General features: G+C 37.2%; 1 protein-coding gene across 2 annotated transcripts in view; it reads right to left on the bottom strand.

Moving 5' to 3' along the window:
- Positions 1–27066, bottom strand: part of Syn1 (Syntrophin-like 1) — a 227341-nt gene that overhangs the window by 38937 nt on the left and 161338 nt on the right. For both annotated transcript variants that reach the window (XM_077419600.1, XM_077419601.1), the window contains exon 4: positions 931–1139. In XM_077419600.1, coding sequence (XP_077275726.1) covers positions 931–1139 — 209 coding nt within the window. The remainder of the gene's footprint in view (positions 1–930; positions 1140–27066) is intronic.

Below are 27066 nucleotides of genomic sequence, written 5' to 3'. Positions count from 1 at the left end.
CATTAGCGCGCCTGGATTGCCAGTCGCCCTCCTCTGAAATCGTCTCACGGGCTGCTTAAATACTGGCGTCCAACGTCTCTCTGAACCCGTGCGCTACGTATTTGAGCAGTTCCGACAGTAATCAGGCAATATGCGCGCGCGACGAAGGAAGATCAATTGGCGCGGGGGCTCGGGTTCGGGCTCGTTGACCGTTTTCCCATGATGTTGAATAATTCCGTGTACCGGGCTAATATACCGTACATACATAAACAACGCAAGTGTCAACGTTCAACGTAACATACAGATGAAGAATTAAATATTTAACAGCTATAAAATCATTATTGATTTCCTGAGAACGTTGTAAGATCGAAAATGAGAATCGGTGTATCTGTGAAAAATAATCGATATTTTCGCTCACGCTCATGCGGGTACTTCTTATCAAGGACTGCGTCGACCCTTTGTTCAATCGTGAAAAAAAGATCACCCTCAACCTATAGAAGCCTATGCTGGTTAGAATGCAAGAGACGGAGATCAATTTCAAGCGTAAAATTTCTCTTTTTTTTTTCTTAGAAAACATTTTTATTTATGAAAATTATTAGATAAATAAGTTGAGGCAAAATTACAAAACACAGAAAGTTGAAGTTAAAACGACGGTTACTAAATTGGATCTCAAGTTTTATTAATTGTATTAAAAACCTAATATTGCTAACAAAATTCAGCTTTCATTAATAAGCATTTAGCGCAGGACGACAAAAAATAAACATTTTTAAGGTACTTTTATATAGCTAAGTCTATTAGCGAGAGTATAAGGTACCCTGCTGAGTTTCAATAACATCATGTCTAGAATATTCTTGGATATTCTAGAAATTGTTGTAAAGCAGTATGTTAGGAAGTTGCCCCGTGTGTTAAGCATACTTCTTCTCCGAGTGAATGTTCGGGAACTTCTCTCACCTGAAGACAGTGCCTCCTCGCCAGCCAGCCTATGTGCTGAAGCTGCTGCGGGTCCGGAAGTGCTGAGGCCAGTCGTAATGCTTTCAAGGTGAGGGCTGCCAACGCCGAGTGCAAAGCATTGAACCAGACATTTGCCTCCGTGTTGTCAGCGGCTCTCAACCAGCATTCGTGGACACCGTCGGGCGAGTGTAATTCTAGGATACGTCCTTCTGCAACAAGAAAAAAATAAATAAAAAAATAAAATAATATTCTTTGAAATGGCAGAAATTGTCACGTAACTGTCGTTTTACTTTCTTTTACTTTTTATAAATGTAAGATCAATCGTTATATCTCGAACATGACATATTCTAAATTGTAAAAGACTCAAGCTCGTGTGTTTCACAATGTAGAAAGTTCAATAAATGAGCAATCGAGAGATGTTAAATTCAAAAACAAAAATAATTTAATAACTTTTAAATATACATGGTAGATTTGTATACATATTATTTTTCAAGTTAGAGGGTTTATTAACCCTCGAACTTTATACATAGCGTATTCTCATTTCTGGAAAACTTTTGAAATAAGTTTAATCTATGACAATGAAAATATCGCAATAAAAATACAGATATTTTTTTGGTACAATTTTATGCTACGCCATATTTTATTCTTGCTAGAAAAATTGAAAAAATATTTACAATATCTTTATATGCTCGTGATGCATTTAATTCTTAGATATAATTATTATATTTGTTACAAACTGAAATGTCAAATTTTATCCTGAGAAACGTCCAAAGATACGAAAGTGATTCAATTCACAATTCTATTCTTGAAAAATCTATTTGACAATTTCGTTACGTCGAAATAGCCACTTTTTTTCGTGAAAGTTGGGTTCCGTGAGTTGTACGTGGTAAAGGTGAGACAAGCGACGGCATACTAGAATTGAACTTGCCTGGGCGTCGCTCCTGCTAGCTTATAAACCTTCCTCTCTTTTCGTTAACACGAAAACTTTAATATACGTCTGACATAAATCGCGCGAGATCGGTCACGAAGGCCTCTGGAATAAGTTTATAATCGGAATATCGCCGGTTCTGGAGATTGTCTCGCTTCTCGACGTCCCATATAATTCGTCTACCATGCACTACAGGTCCGAAGAACTTTGCAATTTCCTGTTTAGCTAGTTTCTAGATTTATTATGCTAATACTAGACTTGTTTTTCAGCGCCCAATAACTACGCCACTGCAACTACAAATACGCCACTAACTACCCCTTTATCGATCCGTAAAATATATTACAAATAAAACTTTTGGTATTTAGGATTTAGCGATTTAGCAGCAGTTCTTATGTTTTAAGAATATTTTACCACTGGGTAAATAATTATTAATAATTATCAAAATTTTTCACGTATAAGTTGTAGGACTATATAAATGATAGACAAAAAAACATAATTTTCTAGTTACTTCAGCATTGTAAAATTTTAAATACTGATTAAGTATTTACATATATATTCAATATATTATATAGAATATATATATATATATATATATATATATATATATATATATACTATAATGTTATATACTATTATATATAGTATTATATAGTATTATATATTACATACTATTATACATAGTATGTATACTATATAATACTAATTATATATACATACATGGATTCATAGGTATATAGAGTATCATTACAATTATTTTCATGTAAACTTCCCTTTCGAACAAGTTTGATAAACGCTTTCGCGAGTCAAAATTGCAACCATTTCTTTCGCTCGACGAGCTTAGATTCACGTCAAACTCATCGGCATTTTGTACGGAAACATACCTCGACGTGCTCTTTTTTCCGATTCTGTGTACGCATTCTAATCGCCCTCTATCGAGAAACGGCGCGGAAAGTTCCGGAAGCGCAGCAAACTCGCGCTACGTGTGCGGAAAGGCGCGGCGGCCGTAAGAAAATATTGAATTTCCGATCAAAAGGAAATTACGCTCGAGTTAAAAGCCCCTTTATGTCACTCCCGTCTACTCCCGGCCGTCTCTTCACCTAAAAAAGAGGCAAACGAGACGAACACTGCAGCTCTTGCGAAAGAGGACAGAAACATCGGGAAACGTAGCGTGATGTTGAAATGATAGGATCACGTGATTAATGCTTTCTCTCATCTATTTTATTGTAAAAGGGAATTTAATCGATCAAAGTGTACGCCCGTTTAATCCTGGTAGCGGAAATTGGTGTATCATAAGTTAGAAATAGCGTTTCCCAACAGAAAATTAAATCATGTAGCGCATAACGAACCATCCTGCGACTCAACATTCCACAACTTTACATTCGAGTTAGAAACGGTTAGAAACAATGTTAACCAAAACTGAATACAATTAAAGTGAACTTCCTCCGGAGTATTTTATTTTAATCTCACTGACGAAATTGAGAATTCGATTACATCGATTGGAATCGGATATGACTTCTTTGCATTATATAGTGTTTAAAAAAATTATACCTGTTAATTGCTGCCAGATATAAGATAGTTGTTTGTAACAAATGAGCTTATCGCGAACCTTACCCCATCCGGATGCTCAAGTGTAAATGTATTCAGTAAAAGGACTGAAAATAATTTTCCAAAAACACGACTAACGCCGTATATAAAATCGCGCTGTCCGGCCGAGTGCGGATTCTTTGCCAAAAACTGTCTACTGTAATTTTATCTGGCTTACGCTACGCATATATACATGTGAAGAATACCACTTATATACAATATAAAGTGGCACCGTCTCTATATAGGTTTCATAAAAGATAAGAGAAGTTCAGATATGCAGCATCCAATCTTCATCTTATATCTGAAAGTTATACGTCGCATGATTTAAAGAAAATAAAATAGGAGCGAGCAAAATATTTCTCCATCAAGAGTAGCATTCTATTTCTATATCTCTCGTCGGATCTTCGTCGAGTCGCGTCAATGTAAATATTCACATTCCGAAAGTCCAGCCATAAATAGGTATCTCTTTCGCGAATAAATTAGTACTGGTGAAATTAACGCTATAGGTATTTGTCATTCGCGAAACGTGCCTTTTCACGTTTTTCGTATGTTATTACGAGGAAGGAATTTTCTTTGCGGTTTTCCGCATACGGTGCGTGCCTTCTCGCCAGAATGCACACTCTCGTAAAATCTATGGAAAATCGCTTGATTTGCGTCAGACAGCGCTTCGAAAAACTGTTATGCTCGTTAGAAGTGCAAAAGAGAAGGTGCGGAATATACGAGGAGAAAGGATAATGCAACCATAATTGTAGTGAAATGTAAAAACTTTCACGTCTGGAAACAAAATAAAATTAAACTTGCAACTAAAGATAATTCCGACTTATGGCTTAGCATTTTATTAAAATGGCAAAGTGAAAAAAAAAATTATTATTATAGAAAATAATACACTGAGAGACAAAAGTATAGTTGCAATTATTACAATTTCACTATAATTTTTAGTTATTTTCGATACCTACTACATTTTTATAGTTGTCATAGCTTTAACATGCATTCATTCAACCGCATATTCTTGGTTTTATATATACCTCTGTGATTTATGTATAGCAAGTCTATAAATATACTACTGTAAATGTGATAAAAATTACCATAATTAAAAAATGTACGCATATAAGGTAATTTTAATAATATTATAGCAAAAAAAATAAGAACCCCAATCATAATTATTTTACTACGCAATTACAGTGGCAAATATATACCAAACACTTTTCTCTCAGTGTAAAAGAGTCGATATCCAGCAATTATGCATGCGTGCACCACATGCACATTCTTTGTGTTTTATTTTTATTTCCCATTTACATTTTCACGATTGCGAGTTTCCTCAGTTTCTTCATTTTTACAATTTTTTTCAATCTTCTCTTATAACTGTAATGTTACACAAACGCATTTTCGCCCGCGCACATACTTTGTAGAGCGGCTTCGCGGCGGAAGGGTCCTTTCCGCAAGACGAACCGCTTCTCGTCTCGGCGAACAAGATTGCCAAGATCCGCGAAAAATCTGCAAGGGCCTGATTCGCTCTAAAGAGCGGAAGGACGAGGGTGCAGGCGTTTGGGTAATAAAATGTCGAAGGCGACAAAGACGGCGAAAGGACGAAGAGCAAGGGCTGAGAAATACGAGATGCCCGCAGTTCCGCGCGCGACGGTAGCTCAAAGGAAATCGAAATGCGCTCGCGCGTCATTTCGTTACCTCCGCTTTTCTATTCCCTTCCTCCCACCTTCGCCCTCGCGCTTTTCCCCGGGTGCGCGATTTCCCTTCAACGTAATTTTCCGGACATTCGATCGACCGGATTTCGCTTTCGTTTCTTGTTTTGCGCTTCGTATAACCTCCGCGATTTCTCCAATTTGCTTGTCAAGTCCCGAAACGTATGAGCGAGATGAGAAACAAGGACGAAGACAGAAGCGATTCTGCGGGGGAAAAAAACTTTCGTTTCATCCTCCAATACATTTTTTAATTTAATTTAAACTCCGAACTTTAAAATGCTTTTCCTGAACATTTCTTAAAGCTTCGCATTAAAGCAAATGGAATCTTCGCGATCCATTTGCCGCATTACCTATCACTGTTTTCAATTAATTAACTGTTTTTTTCCACCAAATTTCACGAGATACGGGATCGCTGATGAAAAGCTGATGCGAGCGATAATGCATGTTGACGCATGATTTATTACTGTATTTGATTTCATGCTGCGTTAATAACCGTGCCGCTTATAACATCATAATGTCATCACGTGATACAAAGTAATATGCGCGCAACCCGTGCCTAGTTACATTCTATAACGTTCAATCAACGGAATCCTACGTACTTATTAACGGCATTATCGCGGAATCGCACGTATACCTATATTAATTATATTACGGAGCAAATAATCATCAATGTAATCGCCATCAAAAGCTTGCGTCGCGTCGTAACATCCATAATGTTATGAACTTAACGCCACATTGCCAATCATTCCGCTTATCTACCTATTTACGTACGCAATATTACTTTCCCGAAAACGTTTGCATGTGTTCCAAAAGCTGTGCAAGTTAAATAAAATTTGTACGCGATTCATTCTTAATAGTCAATATTAAATAAATCTAGATTAAAAGTTATATAATTTACGATTGAAATTAGAAAGATTTCCTTCGTTGGTTTTACTTCTATAATAATATTTTTTTTTATTTTCCGTACATATACATCCGTCATCAAAAATTCACTCATCCGAGTCTACGGAGACACAACTCGTCGCTCGCTTCAACCAAAGCAGCCGGGAACATCGATTCTTCTTAGAAAGAAGAGGATACCCATCGCTATATAAAGTTTGATGGACCATCCGGCAGCAGGACGCCGACGTCGCTAACAACAACGACAAAGGTGGTACACTCCAGCGTGCTGTTCCGGGGTCTCTTTATGCGCGCTTAATGCATTTTTAAAGGTTGGAATATCATAAAGACGAACCTATAATAAACCTGTGCGACGCGACGGTGGCGCAAACTCACCACCGCCGATAATAACCACTCAGCCTCGTCCGCGGTGTCCCGCTTTCTCAGCGTCTCGCATCGCATGCTTCAATGTCTGCTTGCGGGGAAGGAGGGGTTCCGAAGACAAGGGGGCTGTGGAGAGGGTGACTATGGAGGATGGAGCTGTGCTAGCTGCATTATAAAGGAAAGTACCCGGAAGGGGGTCTTCGAGAGGGTGAGCGAGATGTTAACAGCCCAGACAGCATTGTCGTCAAACCACATCCGCGTTTTCTAATCAGAGGTACTCATTCCCCCATGAGAGTTCCCTTGTTGATCCCCCCACAAGGGAGATCGAGGAAAAGGTAATCAAAAATATTAAAACGTTCCATAGTGCCTGTTAGCCCTCCGAAAGGATTGACGAAAAATATTTTATATTTAAATTAATTTAACACGAGAGAGAGAGACAACTAGAATCATATCAAACTATACTTATATAATGTCTACCAGTTTTTATATATTGATAAATAAATTGCTAAATTTGTGATTATTTAATTAAATTTGTATATACAATATATAAATAATATTAATTGTTCATACAAAATAATAAAATGTTAACATTTCTGAAGATCGTTCGTTTTAAAGTGTAATTTACCTACCATTTTCAATGCTCTCAAAATTTCACTGGAGCACTGTGTCTGTAGTGTAAACAGAATAGGTATCCTATAACGTGAATTAAGCCTAAGATCTTTACATCTTAACGCGCCCTCGCGTCGCGCAAACTATTTCCCCGGAGCGATTATTCATTAAGAGAGACAACGGCAACGTATTACACCGCCGTGTAATGCCGAGACGACACGACGGGAGCGAGTTACAACGCGCGAATCCAGCCACGATGTCGGCACCGGCTGGCGTTTCCTTCCCTCACGGTTGAAGAGCCACGCTGATGCAATGGCGGCTTCTTCAAGGGGAAACTGTGCGTCAGACAAGCTACACACGATTCTTCATGCCGTTTGCATATAGGACGACGCAAACGGTCCTAAAACGACGACGAAGACGAAGACGAAAACGACGACGACGACGATGATCCGCTTCCCAAAGTTCCTGCTGCGGGAACAATCGGCCTGAACGGCGGAACTTAAATTGCGAGAGTAAGCTGATGTTACGGAAATTGAACTCCTGAAGAAGGATGCGTATCTTGAGAGGACCGCGACCATGTAATCGGCGACGTCGCGCGAATTTTGCTTAATTAGAAAGGAACTGATAATGTTTTACAACAAGCAGAGAATTAATTATAAAAGAAAGCTTGTGTCATGTACACCACATTCTTAAATTCAATTGACAAATTTCAATGAATCATGAAGGAAATTAGAATTATTAATGTATTTTACTTTAGAAACACATGTCCAGAGAATCGTGTAACGTAAAAATATAATAATACAATTTTGTTCTCAGTGGTATATAACAAAATAATTAATAAACAGTCAATTAGAGTAGAGAAAAAGCAATTTACGGTCCAGGCTGAACCTTTGTTAGCTTAATAATAATATTGTGTAAATTTTATATATTTTTTTCCAAATAATTGATAACTTAATGTCTAGGAAATTAAAAATTTCAGAAAAAATTATTTCGGCGCATTACTACCATTAATACCAAGATTATTCGGATTAGAGCTTTATTATGGCTTCAATGCTCTAATACAAATAATTAAGGTTCTTTGTTGAACTCATTTGTACTGAAACTTCAATGATACTATTGGATAGTTTCGAAAGGATTAAAACAGTCCTTTCCCAATAAACTAAAGCAAGATTTACTGAATCCTCCAGGCAGCGGTCGTTTCTGGTAAATCTTCTCGCCTTCCCGCGGCAATGACGACGTCTTTTAATTAGAATAAGGGATAATTGTCTGGGATAATTAAAGGGATTACCCAGCATCCGACAGAAAAGATTCGAGGTACGCCGCAAAAAGTAAATTCCTCACTTTTCGGTTTCGTATTATACGATTTTTTTCTCCAAAACATTTTAAAGCTTTCACACGAGCGTTTTAATTTTCCTACTCTCTCAAAAGATTTAAGAAACTATTCTAGCTTTCTACTTCAATTTGTTGTCTGTCTAAAATAATCTTAAGAATAAAATATACACCGCGTGAAATAATTGTTATTTCCTTTCTAGAATATTTACAAAGTACACGGCATAAAAGTAACAAAAACCTGACAAAGCGTCTCGCGTAATTTCAATAAAATTAAAAGGAAATTATTTATTTAACAAAATGCTAAAAGTTAAAAAATAAAAAAAAAGGAATACAAGCGTTACGCTAGTTTATATCAGTAAAAATATTTTAACTTAATTTTCCCATGTCTCTGGCGTTATGCTTTCATCAAGAATAGACCAAAATGATACAGAACTCATTTTCCCGCGGTGGGTGCACAACTCCAAACTTACTAAAACTTGTCTTTTTCCGGTGGATTAATTTTAGGCAATGTCGGGGCATTCGTAACTCGCTAGACGAAAATGCGCATTAACATAACTCCGCGAATCTCGAGTTGCACTCTGTGAAGTGCAACTCGCAATCTAGTAAACCAAGTATGAGGATAGTATAGTCCGTCCTCTCCCTCCTTACTTATTTCGGCGAGCGATTAATTAGAAGTTTACTTCTATCGGGTAAACTTGTAATTAATTTTAGTTGATAAAATAATAGAGCTATATCGATGCGTGCTGATCGTCGAGAATACCTGTAGATACCTTTGACGATGAGGCGTATCACAACATTAATTAATTTTACGCTGTTGAAAACGACTGCTGACGAAGACCGCTTTTACAGATCGCAGGGATTAACCGCAAGATGCCCGAAGAGACAACGGCGATCACGGAAATGGAGATTAGATATCCCCAAATATTATTTTCTTCAACGACTGTGATAAAAAATGTTGTAAAATTTATTATAAGAACATATTAATAGACGTATCTTAATAGTACTCAAGTATTTATGTATATATATGTATACATATAATATAACCCAACATTTTTATTCAACCGAAATTGTATATCACGTTAATTATATTTTATACGTCGGGTACTATTACATTATTTAATTTACCTCTGTACCTCTAAATCCTTGCTTCGGTGGCACAAAGAACTGGACGCGAAAACATTATTCTTGTACAACGACGCAAACACGCGAAATAATATACGATGCGTTACGGGACGCAAAGAAGAGTAAGAACGAGCAACTGCGAGGGAACAAAACGCGTGAAAAAAAAAAACAAGAAAAGAAGGAAAGAGAATTGGGGCGGGAGGAGAGTTGGCCGGCGCGACGGGAAACAGTAAAAATTTGCATCACAATCGTGGATAGAAATAATTACGCGAGAAGCGCGCGAGTGCAAATGGAAGGGGTGGCGCAGATGCGAATGCGGATGCAAGAAGGGGTTGGAAAGGCATGTGGGAGAGAGGAAGGGAGAGATAGAGAAACGACTAGCCGGAAACACGACTAGAAATTCAGATACGAGGTACACACCGAGAAGGCTAAAAAAAAACAACGAATATTCAAAAGGGGGGAAGCCAAATCTCCCTGTTTATATAGAGTACGAGAGAAGAAATAAGAGAAAATGAGAGAAAGAGGAAAGTTTGGCACATCGCACATGGAAGGTAGACACTCCGACGCTGTAACTGTAATTCGAAGCGGATAGATCCAATAAAAGAATAAAAGCTCCTAAACCGATGTATAAAAGTTAAAATACAAGTTGGTCCAAAGTTGCAGAAAGCTGTAATCTATTGGATGAATCCCTTGCTTTATCGATGTGTGTAATTTTTCTTTAAAAAAACAAGATATCCGATCGCGAATATTTGCGAACGGATGTTTACTCAATCGTTAGGAAGAGTGGTGAAATGTCTTTTGTAACTGCTTTGCGGGTCTTAGGGCGAGTTCCACGATTGAAAATGGTACCTAAATTCAAACCGGGAACGGTTTGGCATGGTTTAGCAGTATTGCTATTGATGCTCGTGTGCTTTTGAAAGAATCTTCAAACCCTAACATAATTTGTTTTTCAAATACAGACACCAGATGCTTTCCCGAGTCTACATAGGAGTATTTTCGATTTATCAAAGTCTCGTGTTATTAAATAATGGTGAAAAATCGATATTAAACATATCATATTTAATATTTATATTATACAGCTATAGAATGATTTTATATATTATTATTCCCGAGATTTCCAGCGAGAATGTGCGGCGACATAATGGTGACGGAATGGGACAATTTAAACCAACCAAATTCATATTGCCGCAGAATTATGACTAATATAATTATTATAGATAGAACAATATAAAATTAAACCCGGATTTTTCTTTAAATAAATATAAATTGGAAGAAATTTTTGATATATATATGTAAAAAATATAACAAATATTTTTTTTTTATAATAACTACAAATAAAACTCAAAATGTCTTATAATTGATGCTATGTACATAAAATCCGGAGAAAATAACTACCCATTTTTTTTGTCTTCGATCTTTAATCTCATTTAGATCTATCAATTCTTTTTACATACGACTTATAAAAGTCCTAATTTTTTGATTTAGAATTCACACTTTTACTCCTTTATAGATCGTTTTCCGATATAAGATATCCAACGCGGTGCTGAAGCTTTTGGTAGCTTCTTCCGAGCAACATTCTACATGCTTATTCCAATATCCGGCCGTGCGAAAATTCAAACCACCCGCCAACAGTATGGCAGCGATAACGCGCAAAAGCCGATATGGCTCTGCGGCGAACCGTTCGCTCTGACCTGACCGATATTATCATCGCCGCATCGGTGGTGCACGTGAAGTTTGTTTGATTTGTTTCGCGTGGGTGAAATTATCGGAATGCATATGACTGCGCGTATTGATGCGAGGCATGTCGATAAAGCGACATACGCCACATGATCAGTTCTGTCTCGCCATTGTAGAAATTTCTTTTAAAAAATAAACTCCATAAGCTAATATTATGCAACTTTAATAAATGTTAACAAACTTTAAAATTAATTCATAATAAACCAATAAATAAATTATATCGAGTTCTTGATTGGAATATTAAAACAATAGAAAGAAATTGAATATTAAATCGAGAGAAATAAAATAAATAGAGTGACGAGTTTAGCAGAAACTCAATCACCGAATTATTTTTAACTTCTTCGGAGCAGTTTAATTTCAATAGTAGAGTTTAAGAATTTATAGATCTGAGAGATGAGAGTGTAGGATTTAAAATTAAAAGTTCCAAAAATTGTATATCCCAAAATTTTACTTAGAAAACTGTACAGTCTCTTTTAGTAATAAAACATCAATGTTTAAATTGCAAATAATTAAATTTCTGACTATTTAAATCTTAAAATACTTTAAGTTCCAAAAAATAAAAAAATATATATATTTACAAATCATAAAAATTGCCTATTTCTTATAAATATTATATACTCTTTTGCTTTCGTTGCCTCAATCAAGTTTGAAATTCAGATAACTGACAATAAGAAAGTTCTCGACAGAGACGTGCGCGAATAATACGGCAAAATATGCATCAAATGTGTATCAATATGCGTCAAATACAGCGATCATGTCTGAGAAATTAATGCCTGGAAGTAATTCACTTTTATTTGACATTGGGACAGTTTGAAACACTTTTTCCAATACTGTTTTTACGGAGATCCTCCGCGCAATCCAATTTGCCCGGTTGACAGAATAGCAATTTGGCGTGATATATCTATTTCATAATATTCACGACACGGTTTTTCCGCGGCCGCGATAATTTAGTTTTGCACCGTTGGACTACAAAAAAGCCATCTCCGGCCGGCAAATAAAGCGCACGAGCGCGGAATACAACAATGGCTAGCGTCGCACAATGAAAACTGCCGTTGTTCCTCCCTTGCTTCCTCCCCAAAACGGTTCGACTTACAAGAACAACTCTGGACCGCAATTGCTTTCTATATATTTTAAAATCGTTGCATGTACTCGCGGAAAATAAACGACGCCGGATAACAACGGATCCGAAGTGCGTTGCGTGGTGGTTCGAGGCATATTGCTTTTATCTAATTCTACCATCTTACGACATGTCGTAAATGTCGAAATAAATGCAAGACAAAAGAGAGACACGTTCTCTCTATACGGTCTAAACTAGCGGGTCACTTTTATAATCGTGATATAGGGTGCACTTTGCAGGCACTTATAGCGGGCGCTTTATTCGAGAACATCGCGTGGAATTAACGGCATGGAGAAATCTTATTAAAATCTATATAGGAAAGCGTGCGTAAACCCGCGCACACCGGACATCCCGGGGATCCCCCCATCCAGAAAATGGCGAGTGTGGATAACCACATAGGTGTTTTAATCGAATTACAGTAAGTGGGACGGTACGGCATTACGCAGTCATGTGCGACTCGTCGCGCTAATGGAGACCTCGAGCTTAGAGTGACCCTAGAGAATAATGATCGGGCAAGCGCTCTCTCGGTGATTATTGATAGGATACAAGCCATTTCCTCCAAAAGCTCCGAAACAAGCGGACAAATACAGCTGAAGGTGCTACATTCGTCAAACGTTAAAAATAATCGTAAAATAGAAAAAATTATACTTTAACTTTTAAGGCTAAAATATTTATCATTAATCATATCAAATAAGAAATTTTAACAAAAATTCAAATTTATAATCAAATCAAATCAATTTAATTTCAAGATTGCCTCTTCAAGAATATTTCAAGAAATTGTCTCAAAGTTTTAAAATCACATGATTTTAAAACTAAAAAAAAACATAATGGATCTAAATCACTTGAACCTAACCATTATTTAAATAGGCTTCTTCAATATGTTCTAATTTCGTGAACATTAAGAAAGAAATAATTTTGTATTTCTTTTCCACAGTTCGGCAAATTAATTTGTGAATATTTTAATTTACGGCATTAAAAGCACTCTCTTTAGATCACCAAGTAAGTTGTCAAAGAGGACAGCGAAAACCTTTGAACTTCTCTCTCTCTCTCTCTCTCTCTCTCTCTCTCTCTCTCTCTCTCTCTCTCTCTCTCTTTCTCTTCACGAGTAGACGCGATTTGATACGAGCGGACAGAAGCGAGTAACGAGCGCATTGACAAAATATTTACCCTTGCCTCGGCGACGACGGAACGAGGAGAGAGGTGCGCGAAAAAAAAAGCATTCCGATGCTCCGCTCGTATTTCAACGTAAACCGCCAGCACGTTTGATATGCAAATTCGCGTACTTTCAAATGCTCGGCGGTATCGATCGGCGTCCTATCGAACTCCTTTGAGGGCGAACGGGGGGTAAACGTCGAAAACTTTACGGGAATACGTTACTCCTCTTTTCCTCGCGCGCAAGCTTCCGCCGATAAAACCGGCTTACGCTAAACATTTCCGTTGAGGAATCATTTTGTTCCACCGCTCTTTTTACGATCGCAAGAGATAGATAGAAAGGGGGCGGGGGGGCGGAGAGGGCGGGATGAGAGAAAGAGAGAGAGATTGAAATCGCGGTCGATAACACGGAAGTTACGTCAATGTCGATGAATCGTTATGGAAAAATCATTTGATGCAGAGAGATTGGTAGAGGCATTTAGCACAAAAATTGTCTACGCTAGTCAACGCTCTATAGAAAACTGCAAATATAAATTATATAACTGCGCTTTATGATCCTATAATACTAAAAGCATTATGTAAAAAAAAAAAAAAAATTATGATCGATTTATTAATTTCCAAATGTTCATAATTGTCTAATTACTTTCTAAACAATATTCAATATTTTTCAAGCATGCCTGATAATTTATTAACATCTTCATTTTATAGAGAAATTTTCAAGGAATTCCAATTATCCCACCAGCACCTGAAGTATCAGTTTGCAATTTGTGCGCTAACTCGCCGAAACTATTCAAAAGCGGCATCAAAAATATGTATATGTGCCGAAACGTTATGTAGATATATAAGTAACTCGACAGTTCATCTTCGTTATTATATTTCAATTAAACTGCTGATAAATTCTTCGTCTTTCTCTTTCGTACAAAGACTTGGAGACTTTCTCGTTTTAAAATTGATATCTCTCCTTTTTCCTGATCAGTTTCTGTCCATTTTTTCTTTTTCGAGCTCTAGCGGCAGTACAGCGCGCTAGATAAAAAAAAACCGATGAACAATCTCTGTTGAAACTCATCCCGTGGGGTCACACAAGCCACATGGTCGTCACGACATCGATTACATTTCCTCGCAAACAGTTCTCGCCGCAATAACGTCGTCTTTCGAAAACTCGCGTTAGCATTTCCGATCGAGTTTCCGCGCCAGATGTCAAAGGAAGGGATATAGCGTGCCCCATTCTAACCCTCCCCGCGCGTTTTTCCCCTCTCTCTCTCTCTCTCTCTCTCTCTCTCTCTCTCTCTCTCTCTCTCTCTCTCTCTCTCTCTCTCTCTCTCTCTCTCTCTCTCTCTCTCTCTCTCTCTCTCCCTCTTCTGCGTCTATTCTTATTTTCATCCGAATTCGAGTGACCACTTCGCTTACGGGTAACCCATGCCATGTTCCCTCTATATTTTTGTCTTCGTTACATTTAGTCTTAAATTAGTTTTTAAGTTGCGCTAGTTATAAGTTCTTGTTGAATGTTTGCGTTGCATGTAGGCTGAGAGTGAGCCTGTGTATCCTTGGCATTATTATTATTATTGTTATTATTATTGTTCTGTATTTCGATTTTTGTATTTTACTTTTTGCCCTTTAGCAGTTGCTCGGGCATATTAAACTATATCTATCTATCTATCTATCTATCTATCTCCCTCTCCCTCTCCCTCTCCCTCTCCCTCTCCCTCTCCCTCTCCCTCTCTCTCTCCCTCTCTTTCTCTTTCTCTTTCTCTCTCTCTCCCTCTCTCTCTCTCTCTCTCGCCCAATCTCAGGGGCAGTCAATTGGAATCCAGGGAAATGCACGTGGCATCGTGGATTAACATTTCGAAGATAATTAGGCACGCCAGCTAATAACGGGACGCGAGCGAGCGTGGAAAACAATACCAGATGTCGTCGTGTTTATGGAAATTCATGTTAGGTCGGATGGCGCGTTAGGGTCGAGATAACGCTTGCAAATCGTATTACATCGAGCCCTACACCAGTCACCCCCCGTGCCACGCTCGTATATGTATACACGCGGTATCTGCTAGGTGTGACCTCACGAGCGTCAGAGCGTTGTAACTAACCTATAGCAATGTCATCGGCAATACGCGTCCAGATTCTCGATATGCTAAAGAAATAAATTAATATATAACGCTGTTAAATGTTAAGGGATGAAATTTACGTCAATGCCTTTAATTATATAACATTTTGCTATTTTTAGCTACCATGTGTGTCAAAACTTATTATTTTAATAGAAAACAGTATTAGTTGGATTCCATTGGTTTAGTTAAATTAACATTGTTTAGTTAAATTAAGTAGAAGCAGTGGCGACCTATATGGTTAAAAATAACTCAAATTGAGTATAATTTGACACTATACAAATTTAGCAGGGTATAAGGTAAAGGATTTTGCTAATTCTATCAGGTTAGCGTCAATTCATCCAAGAACGCAAACTACAATAATTAACAAATAATTTAAAATATTAAAAATTTCTTGATCTATACGAATTTGTAAATGTATGAGACAATATTACATTTACGCACTTATATAAATCTAACAATAAATAAATAAATTTGTAGATGCTATATGGAAAAGATCTGATAACTGATAAGATCTTATAGATCTCACAATTTATTGATTTACATATAAATTGGCCAATTAATATAGATTGATTTGCAGGTAGATTAATATAAATGCGTATATAGATTGATATTTCTGTAATTCAACTGTAAAAGCTACTCTATAAATTCCGTATATATTTTTATACGTCCGGCAATATTAAAAATAATACAAGAGTTAGATATCGTTAAAATTAATCAAATATTGTTTCCTTTGCACTATATCTTATTTGTTTTCCTATTATCCTTTAATTTTCTGCTTATTTTAATATTTATAAAGTCAATAATAAAGCTTTTAATGTCTCTGCATTAATACTTCTGTTATATTTGTACAAAACTAAATGAGCAACGACAAGCGACAGCTAAACAGAGTCTGGATGATCTCAAAGAACAGATTGTTCATCTTCTAAACGCCAAGCTAGCACGCAGTCACACGAAGTCCAACGATCTCTGTCTCTCTCTCTCTCCGCATAGGGTGTCTCCTTGAATAATAATCGTAGATGACGACCGGTGTGACAGCCCTATATACACGGAATATCTGAACGGGATTCTATGGACTTGGCGACGACTAACCATGCATGATCGCGCGCAACCGAGGAAGGTTTACTATGTAAACAGGGCGCCGACGCTGACATGGTGCGTCATTAGTGGTCGGGTACAAACGCGATCCTTTCACCGGATTCCTTTCGGTCTTATTCTCGAGAAAGAGCCTGTCCCGTAGCGCAAACGAGCGCTTATTTTACGGCGGTCCGCAAGAACACACAGAACAAAGAATGCGAATACATACTTGTTTCTCAAACACATCAGGAATACAGACGAGAATAGTCTATCCAAACAAACGAACTTATGACACGAACTTATTGTCATGGCTAAATAGTAAAATAGTAATAGTAATAAGTAATAGCAATAGTAATAGCACTAGCAATAGTAATATTTATTGTAATAGCCAAATATTTAAATTCGTAATACAAATTTTGAACTGTCTTTAATAGTGATTGCCATTGCTTTTCAGACGTACATACCTTCTCAACGCAATTAAAAAATAAAAAGTTTAAATGGCTAAAGCTTTTAAAATGCGTATATAACGTTTATTTACATTTATATGCCCAATTCAAGTGCATATAAGTCTCGTAGAACTAGAATATGTCAAAATTTTAATGAAGCTACGATTATTGCACGAATGCCATAGAATGTTTATTGGTTTTCAAAAAAATTTAAAGACAACGTTAATTAGTATCGCAATTTTTTTAAATTCCAAGTGCTTCTTGCTTTGTCATTTCTTTTTAGCAATTCTCCGCGGATACTTTTCATTCAAAGAATCGCGAATCTTTCATCGACGTATGTAATATCAGAGTTCCGGTGAACAAATCGATCGGAAAGAACGTGAGAAAGTCAGAATGGGGGAGGGGGAAAGTGGGGTCACGGAAGGTTTATATTGAAATAATTTATCGTTTGAAAGCCTTTATCAGGGATGGCCGAATTGATGTGAAAAGCAGCAACGATTTGCGGCGGTGGTTCGCCAAAGCGACCGACCGCCTCTCCTCGCTTGCGAAATTTCGGCACGAGAGTGGTTACTATATAATACCGGGTGTCCGCTCCCTCCCCCCACCCCTCTCATCGACGTGTGCCGACGTTTCGACAAATTTTCGAATTTTCCAACGAAATTCGAGCAAATTCGGCCGAACGAACACAACGTCGGTCGGCCAAAATTTATGCGTGGTATAAATAGTTTACGGTGCGCCCTCTCTCTCTCTCTCTCTCTCTCTCTCTCTCTCTCTCTCTCTCTCTCTCTCTGCAACGCGGTTTGAGGGCGCATTTAGGTACGTCGACCGGGGTCCGAGGTTCGAGGGGCGCAGGGTGATTGGGCGTCGCTGGGGGCGCGTGCGTTTGTGTGCCGGACTCGTGGGTAGTGAGAGTTAGGTGGATCCAATCGTCAGTTAATTGCTTAGCCGCGCGGCCCGCAATATTGTCGGGATTGGATTATAAAGTTTTCCATTCAGAATTAATTGCACCGCGACACCTGCGCGCTTGCGGGAAGAGTCGCCGTAACCTCCGAGGGGGCGGGCCACCCCCTGCCCACTGCCCGCAATCTTCTCGGATAAGCCCGGAGTTTCCTTGTTCTTATAATATAGTATTGAAACACTCTTCGCCGCGGAGAGGACGAGGAAAAAAAAACGCTGCAACGCTCGCGTTAAATTAAACTACCAGTCTTCGAGATATCAAGCGGCGAAACGTGTGGCTGATGCTTGTTTTCATACAGCTAGCATTCTATTTCTCTCCCTTGTCTCCCAAGTTCTGCAGAATTTGCGCTTAAATCGTTTATCTATTTCCCTGGAACAAGTCTATAATTAATAACTACAGTGTTGATTCTGAAAACGCTTAAAAATTTCGTTTAGATAGCATACTTGTATTTATTCATATGCCAACCGCCGATTTGTACTTCTACCGCGATAATTTCCTTTTAAAACCAAACGTCGCGATAAAATCGCAGAACGTTTACTGTGCTTATGTTTCCATTAATTTTACCGTCGATAAGAAAGTTCCGAGGAAGCAAGTATGTCGCGTAACGCATACATTTTTTTTCTTTTTAATCTATATTTATTCACAACACGCAATAAAAGGCATCTCCGTTTGTAGAATGAGAGTTTTTAAACATTTTTCCGCGCTTTATCCCGTATACCGCTTATACGCAGCCTATATCATAAAATAGATTGAAATCATCGAGGCGTGTGGTACGTACGCAAGCGTGTACACTTCTCCACCCATTTGCGTGCATATATGCACGCACAAAGCGAGGAATATGACGAGTCGTATCATATGGGTCGGCGAGAAAATTACGCTTGTTCGTTTCGTTCCAGACTGTCTCACCCTTTAACCTCTCCTCCTCCCCCCCTCTTCACGTTTTTCCCTATCCACTAATCTTTTTCTACCTGCTCTCCCATCTTTCTTTCTACTTTCCGACACCCCCCCCCCTCTTCACTTTTTCCCCATCTCTTTTTATCTCTTTCTCTTACATGATTTTATTCCCCCATTCCCTTCATATAAACTTCGTTCATTGCCCTTATCGGTAATGGAAGATGTAAATCTAGAAATATTTTACGATGGCAAAAATAAAATTGAACGTTTGATAAAAATTCGAAGAAATAAAAGCGTTCGATCTGGAATCTAAAAATGTATACCTAGCAACGTGAACTCCAATCAAAAAAATACACAGATCTAAATTAAATATAAAACTCAGAGAACTCAATAATAAATGTATACGCGTGTGTTCGTGTATGCGTGTGCGTGTGCGTGTGCGTGTGCGTGTCTCCTAGAAAATTTAAAGCTATAGATAATGTATCTACAACTCCAAAACAAGGACGCAGCCTGTTCGTCCTCGTTCAACAAATCACGCGACTGTGCGAGCGCGACGACGAATCGTTAATCATTACGCGTGAATTTCACGTTTCCATTTGTCACTACCAAACATCCGTTTTTCCTTTTTCAATCGTCGAACGGCCTCTCTCCCTCTTCCCTTCTCGCCCGTCAGCTGGCGATTATTAACTCGTTATTCGTACTGCAATGCCGCATGGTATATTCATACTACTATTGCTCGCGCGCGTCGTGTGTAACGAAGAATCGCCCCGAAATGTTACATCGTAGATTCCGATAAATCCTATTCTCGCCTCGCTACGGATGATTCCATTGTTTCCGTGAACGAAAAATGAATCGGTAGAGAAATACAATTGTCATCTCGCTTTGTTTGCGAATATAATGTCGGAATTGCGAGGGTTTTATTCTTTCAATAGATCGGGATCCGGAAGTAATGTTGAAAACTTCAACAACACAACAAGATGAGATATAAATAAAAACCTATTGACTTCTCTCCCAGTTTGCTTCACAAAAATTATTTTTCAAAATCGTTAAAATACTTTCAAATACATCAGAGGTTTGATCCGTATTAAATAATAATATAAAAGTACCATAGAAACCACGTAAAATCACGCAATTAAAGATTAAAGATCTTATAGCTTTGTAATTAAAGATTTTAAACAATTTTTTCATTGATTAAAATTTTTCAGATTAAATATATTATTCAATTATTGTTATATATCATTATTCATTATTTTCTGCAAAAAAATAAACAGTTTTTTATAATATAATGTTTTAAGAAATAATGACTTTAATTACAGTATCTCTACCATCCTTTTTAATGCATTACAAAAATAAGAATCCATGGAGCAGTTAGCGGCGCCGTTACGCCGTTGATATAATACCTCCGTCCTTTAATAAGTCGACTAAAAGATCATCATTGTGAGATGCAGGCTCCCTTAATGACATATAAACATCGTTGCCGGTTTCATTAAACGTGATTATTTACAGATCCATTCTGACCACGAGAATAAATATTCAGAGAAAAGAAGAAACACGCAAAAATCCTGCAAAATTCAATATATTGTCCTAAAAGGTAATCTAGAAAGATAATATAGTACTTTATTATAATAATATATGTTGAAATAAAATTCAATAAATTAATATCAAAATTAATAATAAAGCAACGTAACCAAGCTTGAATCAAAACAATATAGGCTGCAATTGCAGATTTATTACATTCTCCGCAGATAAACGAAAAAGCAATATCTCATTTTGATATTGTTGCGAAAAGATTAATTAAGATAGCACTTGTGTGTGAGATTACAGAGTTTCCCCCTCAGTTGAAAAACTATCCCCGTCATTTTTCTACACAACTCCAAACGAATTAACGCGTCAGATCCTTATTCGCTCGTTGTACTTTCTCCAGCTTGAAGTACCGTAAAGACGATCCATCATTTCTCAGCTTTGCAGGACGTGAGCACAGGTGTGTAGCAGGTAGAGCGGAATTCTGTAGTGAGGCAGCGGCCACACGTGTCCAGGAAGCGGAAGAGTTTCTTAAGGATCCTCCAGGAATCCATCTCAGGAAGCCTTCGAAGCACTCCGTTTCGTTTCTGCCACGCTCAGTGTCGCACGGACTGCAGATGCATCCAGTGATATAACCATACAGTTATGTCTGACTCGATGGAAATGTCGATACTTTTATATGCAATATTGAACGCTCCAGTTGCATTAGTAAATATCGTGAAAAGCAGCGGAGTTTCAATAAATATTCGAAAAAAAGTTAATAATATCAACATCAATATATATTATCTGTATATTAATGTTGCTCCACGTATGCACGTAATTAATATTCTTATAAAAATTTAAATATTCCCCGAATTTCGCAATAACAGATTATATTCACGATGTCACGTATACCCAAAAAAATAAATATCTTTTTCTTTTCTCTATCTCATCTTGCCCGCTTATTTCCTCTTGCGGAATGAACCCGAAAACGGAAGTCGCTTTTTGCTGCCAGAAGCCGGCTGCGCACATCCCTAAACTACGCAACAAACGCGCGCGTCAACTTATATCCTTGGACGATTCATCGTTAGCAAGAAGTCGAACGTAGTTTCCTGTTGCTTTTCGAGTTCCGCGCACATCATTAATCTTCTTTCCCCCCTTTCGTGCTTCACGTGTGCTAAAGGGACATGTGAATCGATCCGCATGTTCAATACACTGGCACTCGCGCGCACGGTCGATTGACACAGTTAATTCACAATATAGGGAGAGCTAGCAGCAACAACATCAACCGATATCAAGTTATGCGCGGCGGAACCATATATAACAACAGTAACGTAATGTTGCTTAACATTGAATTTGCGAGTAACGTTCTAAATAAATTTTACCCTGTTAAGAGTATCGATATGACAACACTGTCTCTCCATCACTTGATTAACGTACGCGATTAATTAATACTTCACCATCAGCTAATACGTTTACTGCCATATGTTAGCTAATTTAATTAGCTATAACATAGATAGTATTTCGCTTAATTAAACGTCAGATATTATGAGCGACAAGCAAACGCATTGCCTATTTATTGACCTCGCGATATATCACGCATACGAGAAAAAAAATCTTCGAGCACCTGCATAATTATATATCATCTATTAGCCCGCGTGTTCGGATTATCATGTAAATAACAATTGAGCGAGTTAAAAGACGGCGGACGGATGGGGAAGAAATTGCGGGGCTTTGCTAAAACAGGTTACTTGAGGGAATGGCGAAACGACTTTTTTTATTGCTATGCAAATAAGGCCAGCTTCAATCTCGCCGACACACCGCAAACTCGATTTTTTACACTTCGAGATAGTTTCGTCTCCTCGTTCTGTAATTTCAAGAGAATATTTATATATTTTTTTAACTACAAGCCACGAATATTTATATAAAGGGTACTTAAGTTAATTAATTAAGTAAATTCGTAATAATATCAAGTATTGAAAGTAGCTTTTTCGAAATATAGATTCCTTATACTGATCCTAAATCTACAATAAGATATAAAATCGGTAAAACTTCGGATTAAGGGCGACCTCACCGATTTCAATGACCTTGATATATGTTGTCAAGGTCATCACCCCGAGTGACCTTCAGAAGGTTTTAGCCGTCGCTCGTTATTCGTTAAAAAGTTATTAACAAAAAGAAGTTTGGAAAATATAGTAGCTATTTTTGGAGTATTGGAAGGCATAAATGACTAATATATATATGTCGAAATAATTCACGTATACACTTTCCACGCGAGACGAGTTGTCACATGGGTTCGTGGCGTGCTTTACAAGCTCGTTTATGTATACATATATAGGTATACATACTAGCTTTGACCTTGATTATTTACATTCTGTAGTATTCGGTCTATTTGGCGTGTTTAGTGCTCATATTCTATCAGTCATCTTTTGTCAATCGTTGTTGCAAGACTGATATACGACTTAAAATAAAGCTTCACGAGTTTTTGGAAATATGTGATGATAAAAATAAACTTATTGATTATCTAATAAATCACAAAGTTCTGCCAAGTTCTGCGTGTTGTCCTCGATGTAATTTGATGGATTTTGATCGCAACTCTTTATTGTTTCGGTATGTTACAATGTAGAGTATATTCGTTTCAATAATTCTTTATCATCCCTCTGCGGGTCACATAGGTTCGTGGCGTGCTTTACGAGCTCGTTTAAGTAGAGGTGGTATTAAACAAGATAAGTTCGTCGATCATCTATGTGAAAAGAATTGGAGGAGACCCATTTTATGTATTACTATAGATGACATAAAATATGTGTATTCAAGAAATTAATAGAGAATATAGTGTTTCATTATGTATATATATAAACGAGCTTATCGTAAAGCACGCCACGAACCCATGTGGCACCTTGTTTCGCGTGCATGGAAAGTGTGTGCGTGAACTATTTCGACATATAATATATATTATTAGTCATTTATGCCTTCTAATACCTAATAACCGAAAAATAGCTGCTATATTTTCCAAACTTTTTTTTGTTAATAACTTTTCAACGAATACAACATATATCAAGGTTGACAACATATATCAAGGTCATTGAAATCGGTGAGGTCGCCCTTAATCCGAAGTTTTACCGTAATAAAAATCAAATTCAAAATTCTTATTAAACAGTTTCTCTTATCGCTAAGTTACTTTACATACTAATATTATTTTGCTTGCTTATAGAATTTACAATAAAATAATTAAATAACTAATAAAAATTATTAATAAAAATTAATAAAAATACGCTTGTACGGAATCAAATTTTTTAATTAATAGATCAAACTGTTCAACAAAAGTTTATTTAAATTCTTATACAAGCACGCGAATTAAGAAACTAGGGATATCGATCCCATTGCTACGTATCGCCTTTTCTTGTTTCTCCCTCAGCTAGAGAAGAACGACAGTCAAATAAAACACAATTGGGCTTTCGCACGCCCCCGCGGTGCAGGGTGCAGATGAGCGCGAGCGGGTGCGAGCGAACGGTCGACATTAATGGGGCGGACGCGAAATGGGAAAACTCGGTGCAGTAAAATTTTCGCGCGGGCTGTTAGCCACTGACTAGCATCCAACCACCCCCGTTTTTCTTCAACCCCCTCGTGCGCCGTCATCGCTTGTCAATCTTCTTTTTTCTCGCGCACTGTTTTCGTTACTTCCTCGGCGCAACCCGGTCTCGTAATCCCTTTTATTGTTCGCGAGTAAAACCACATTAACTGTTTGCAATAACTGAATAATGATAAAAAGTAAATTAGAATCGCATGCCGTTGCACGTTTGTTATAGAAGATAAAATCTAACTTTCTCAATCAGGCAATTGCTCAGATAAGATTACATAATGAGAAGTACCTTTTCGATCGAGCTGGATCTTTGTAACCTAATAGCATTTTTTCGTGTAAATTTTATATACATCATCCTATTTGCGTGTTGATTATTTGCCGGCCTTGAAACATAGTCTCGTCGGAATAACAAAAGTCACATGATTAAAGCAATAATCGATTTAACAATAATAATATTTTTTGCAATAAATTTTTTTATTTAAAGGATGCTTATTAACGTCATTGTTAAATCGATTATCGATTTAATCATGTGAATTTTGCTATTCCAACGAGATTGTGTTTCATGACCACAAATAATTAATGCGCAATATACTGAGTGAAAAAGTGTATATAAAATTCACATTTAAAAAATTTCATTTTGCTATATATATACATAAATCCAGTTCAACTGAAAAGACACTTTTTTATTTATTTGTGATACCTATTCACATACCGGTCAAGTTTCATTTATTATTGCTTAAATAAAAATCTAGTTTCTTCTAGGTAGCAAAATATGAATATAAATGTGCGCATAAATAAATAAAAAAAATATATATATACTAAATTATAATCTAAAATTATAAACTGATTTTTATCCCAGTTATCAAAAGATCTGCAAAAACAAACAAAAATGAGCGTTTCTCGTGTGTCCCTGAGACACTTTCTTCCATTTTTCCCGCCGAGTTATTCCGAGTTGACACAGTCCTTTTGTAATGATGATTAAACCGCGTAGATACAGCGTGAAATGACGTGTACAAGTGAACACCGGATACGAAATGTTGTAATAACTCCGACATTAACGATCGCGCGTGTACGCAAAGGAGATTGCTCGCGCGATTCTAAGTGGCTGATACGGGCGACTTTAATAAGCGTAGAAAGTAATAAACGGGTATAAGTAGAGGAAACGGAGTTTCGACGGAAGTAGGAGAGACATAAAACAAATCCCCTCATACCTCGGCACAATAAATGGTCATTTTAATCCCACAGACGAGTCCGTTATATAGTTCGTTTTTTATTTATCGGTTTGCGGCGTAAACCGCTTTGGCCACTGCCGTCGTTACATCTTTTACTCTTGTAATTGCGCTGATACCTCAAATTTTTCAAATATCATTCACATATATAAAAGAGATTAAAAAGATTCCATGACATGTGAAAAAAATCCAATATAAATTAATCATAAATGCAATTATGATCCAAAAATTCACCAAAAAATTGATCTAGCGTGAAATGTATAAAAAATTGAATGCGCAAACAAATTCGCATATCTAATTTGAATTGCGCTGCCGATGATGTGTAAAAACAAAACAAGAGATAGGAATTAACAATAGAAAAGATAAATATTGCGGTGAGCACAAACGAGACAAGAGCCATAACACATCGTATATAAGCATTTAGTCTTTATATGCGTGGAGAGTGAATTCAGTAACGGGCATTTTCAACAACGTTCGCCGGGGGGCTTAAAACATTATCCCTGCTGAGTCCACCCTTTCTCACCCTAACTCTCTCTCAAAAGTCGAAAATCCTGCAGCGAATTGGTACAGCCGGTATAGTTCGCAGATTTTAGCATGAAGGAACGACGTACATCGGCAAAAATATCATTTATAGAGAATTAATCTAATTTAAAAAAAAGTCCAAATCAATCATACATCTCTTATTAAACTAAATATAAAATAATAAATAACGATTTAAATATTATTTCCCGTAATCAGAGTTATAATAAGCATAATATCGTGCATAAATTAAATAGCAGTTTTTCAAAATGCATATATCAATTAGTCCAACGAGAATCAAACGCAAATATCGCTCGGTGTATGCAACATCTATTGGTAAAATTCATCGAGCAAAATTGGCTTATAGATGACGCTGAGCCGGGAACCATCCGTGGTCAATAACGGTCACTAAAGGAATCCCAAAAATTTAGACCTGGTAATGTGACATTCCATATTGACGCTACGGTCATTTACAATAGTTTTCACCAAAAAAAACTGGAATAGAATATTAAAAAAATAAAAGTAAGAAAGATAATAAGCGCGGTACTATATTCTTAAAGAAGTAAAAGAAGAAAAACTGCAAAAAAGAAGAAATGAAAAAAAGAAGAAATAGAAGAAGAAGAAATGGAAGAAAATATTGTGAAATGAAATTGTCGCGAGAACAGCCATGTGTTGAATCTCGTAATACGCTTAAAATATAGATAGTGCGAGAAGCCCAGGTTGGGCTAGGTTGTAAACTATATTATTACATATAATAGGCACAGATTGAAATCTAGTCACATCCGGCGTCCATCCAATTCTATCTGTCGCGTACCCTTCACGCCGCGTGGCCCTTTGATTCCGGCCCTGCCGATAGTATACATGATATACACTGTGTATACACTTCATACGATATATTACGATTCGATCAGATCGCCGATTGGCCTACTGCTAGGGTTCAATTGTCCGCTGATATGAAGCATTCCCGAACGCGAGTTTCTCCGCACCGAGCATCATTACACTTGATTCACACTATACATGTCCGCTACATTGCTCCGCACGTGATATGTTTGGATAAGAATCTTTTAAACAAAATATATTCTTCACCAGACTACAGGAGAATTAAGAAAAAAAAAAGAGATCAATAGAGCCCAATCAATGAATTCTTGCAAAAAGCTGATAAATAATTCTCCATTCTAATATAAAATACAAAGTTTGCCCAAAATAAATAATATGTCTACTGATCATTGCATGAATACCAATGCGAAATTATATTGTTGCATACAATTTTCAGAATCAAGCTAAAACCACATT

The sequence above is a fragment of the Temnothorax americanus genome, unplaced genomic scaffold, assembly GCF_048541705.1.
Source record: "Temnothorax americanus isolate GAGA-0224 unplaced genomic scaffold, ASM4854170v1 Scaffold57, whole genome shotgun sequence".
NCBI lineage: Eukaryota > Metazoa > Arthropoda > Insecta > Hymenoptera > Formicidae > Temnothorax > Temnothorax americanus.
The sequence above is the reverse complement of the archived record's forward strand: the minus strand, read 5'-3'. Positions and strand labels throughout refer to the sequence as shown.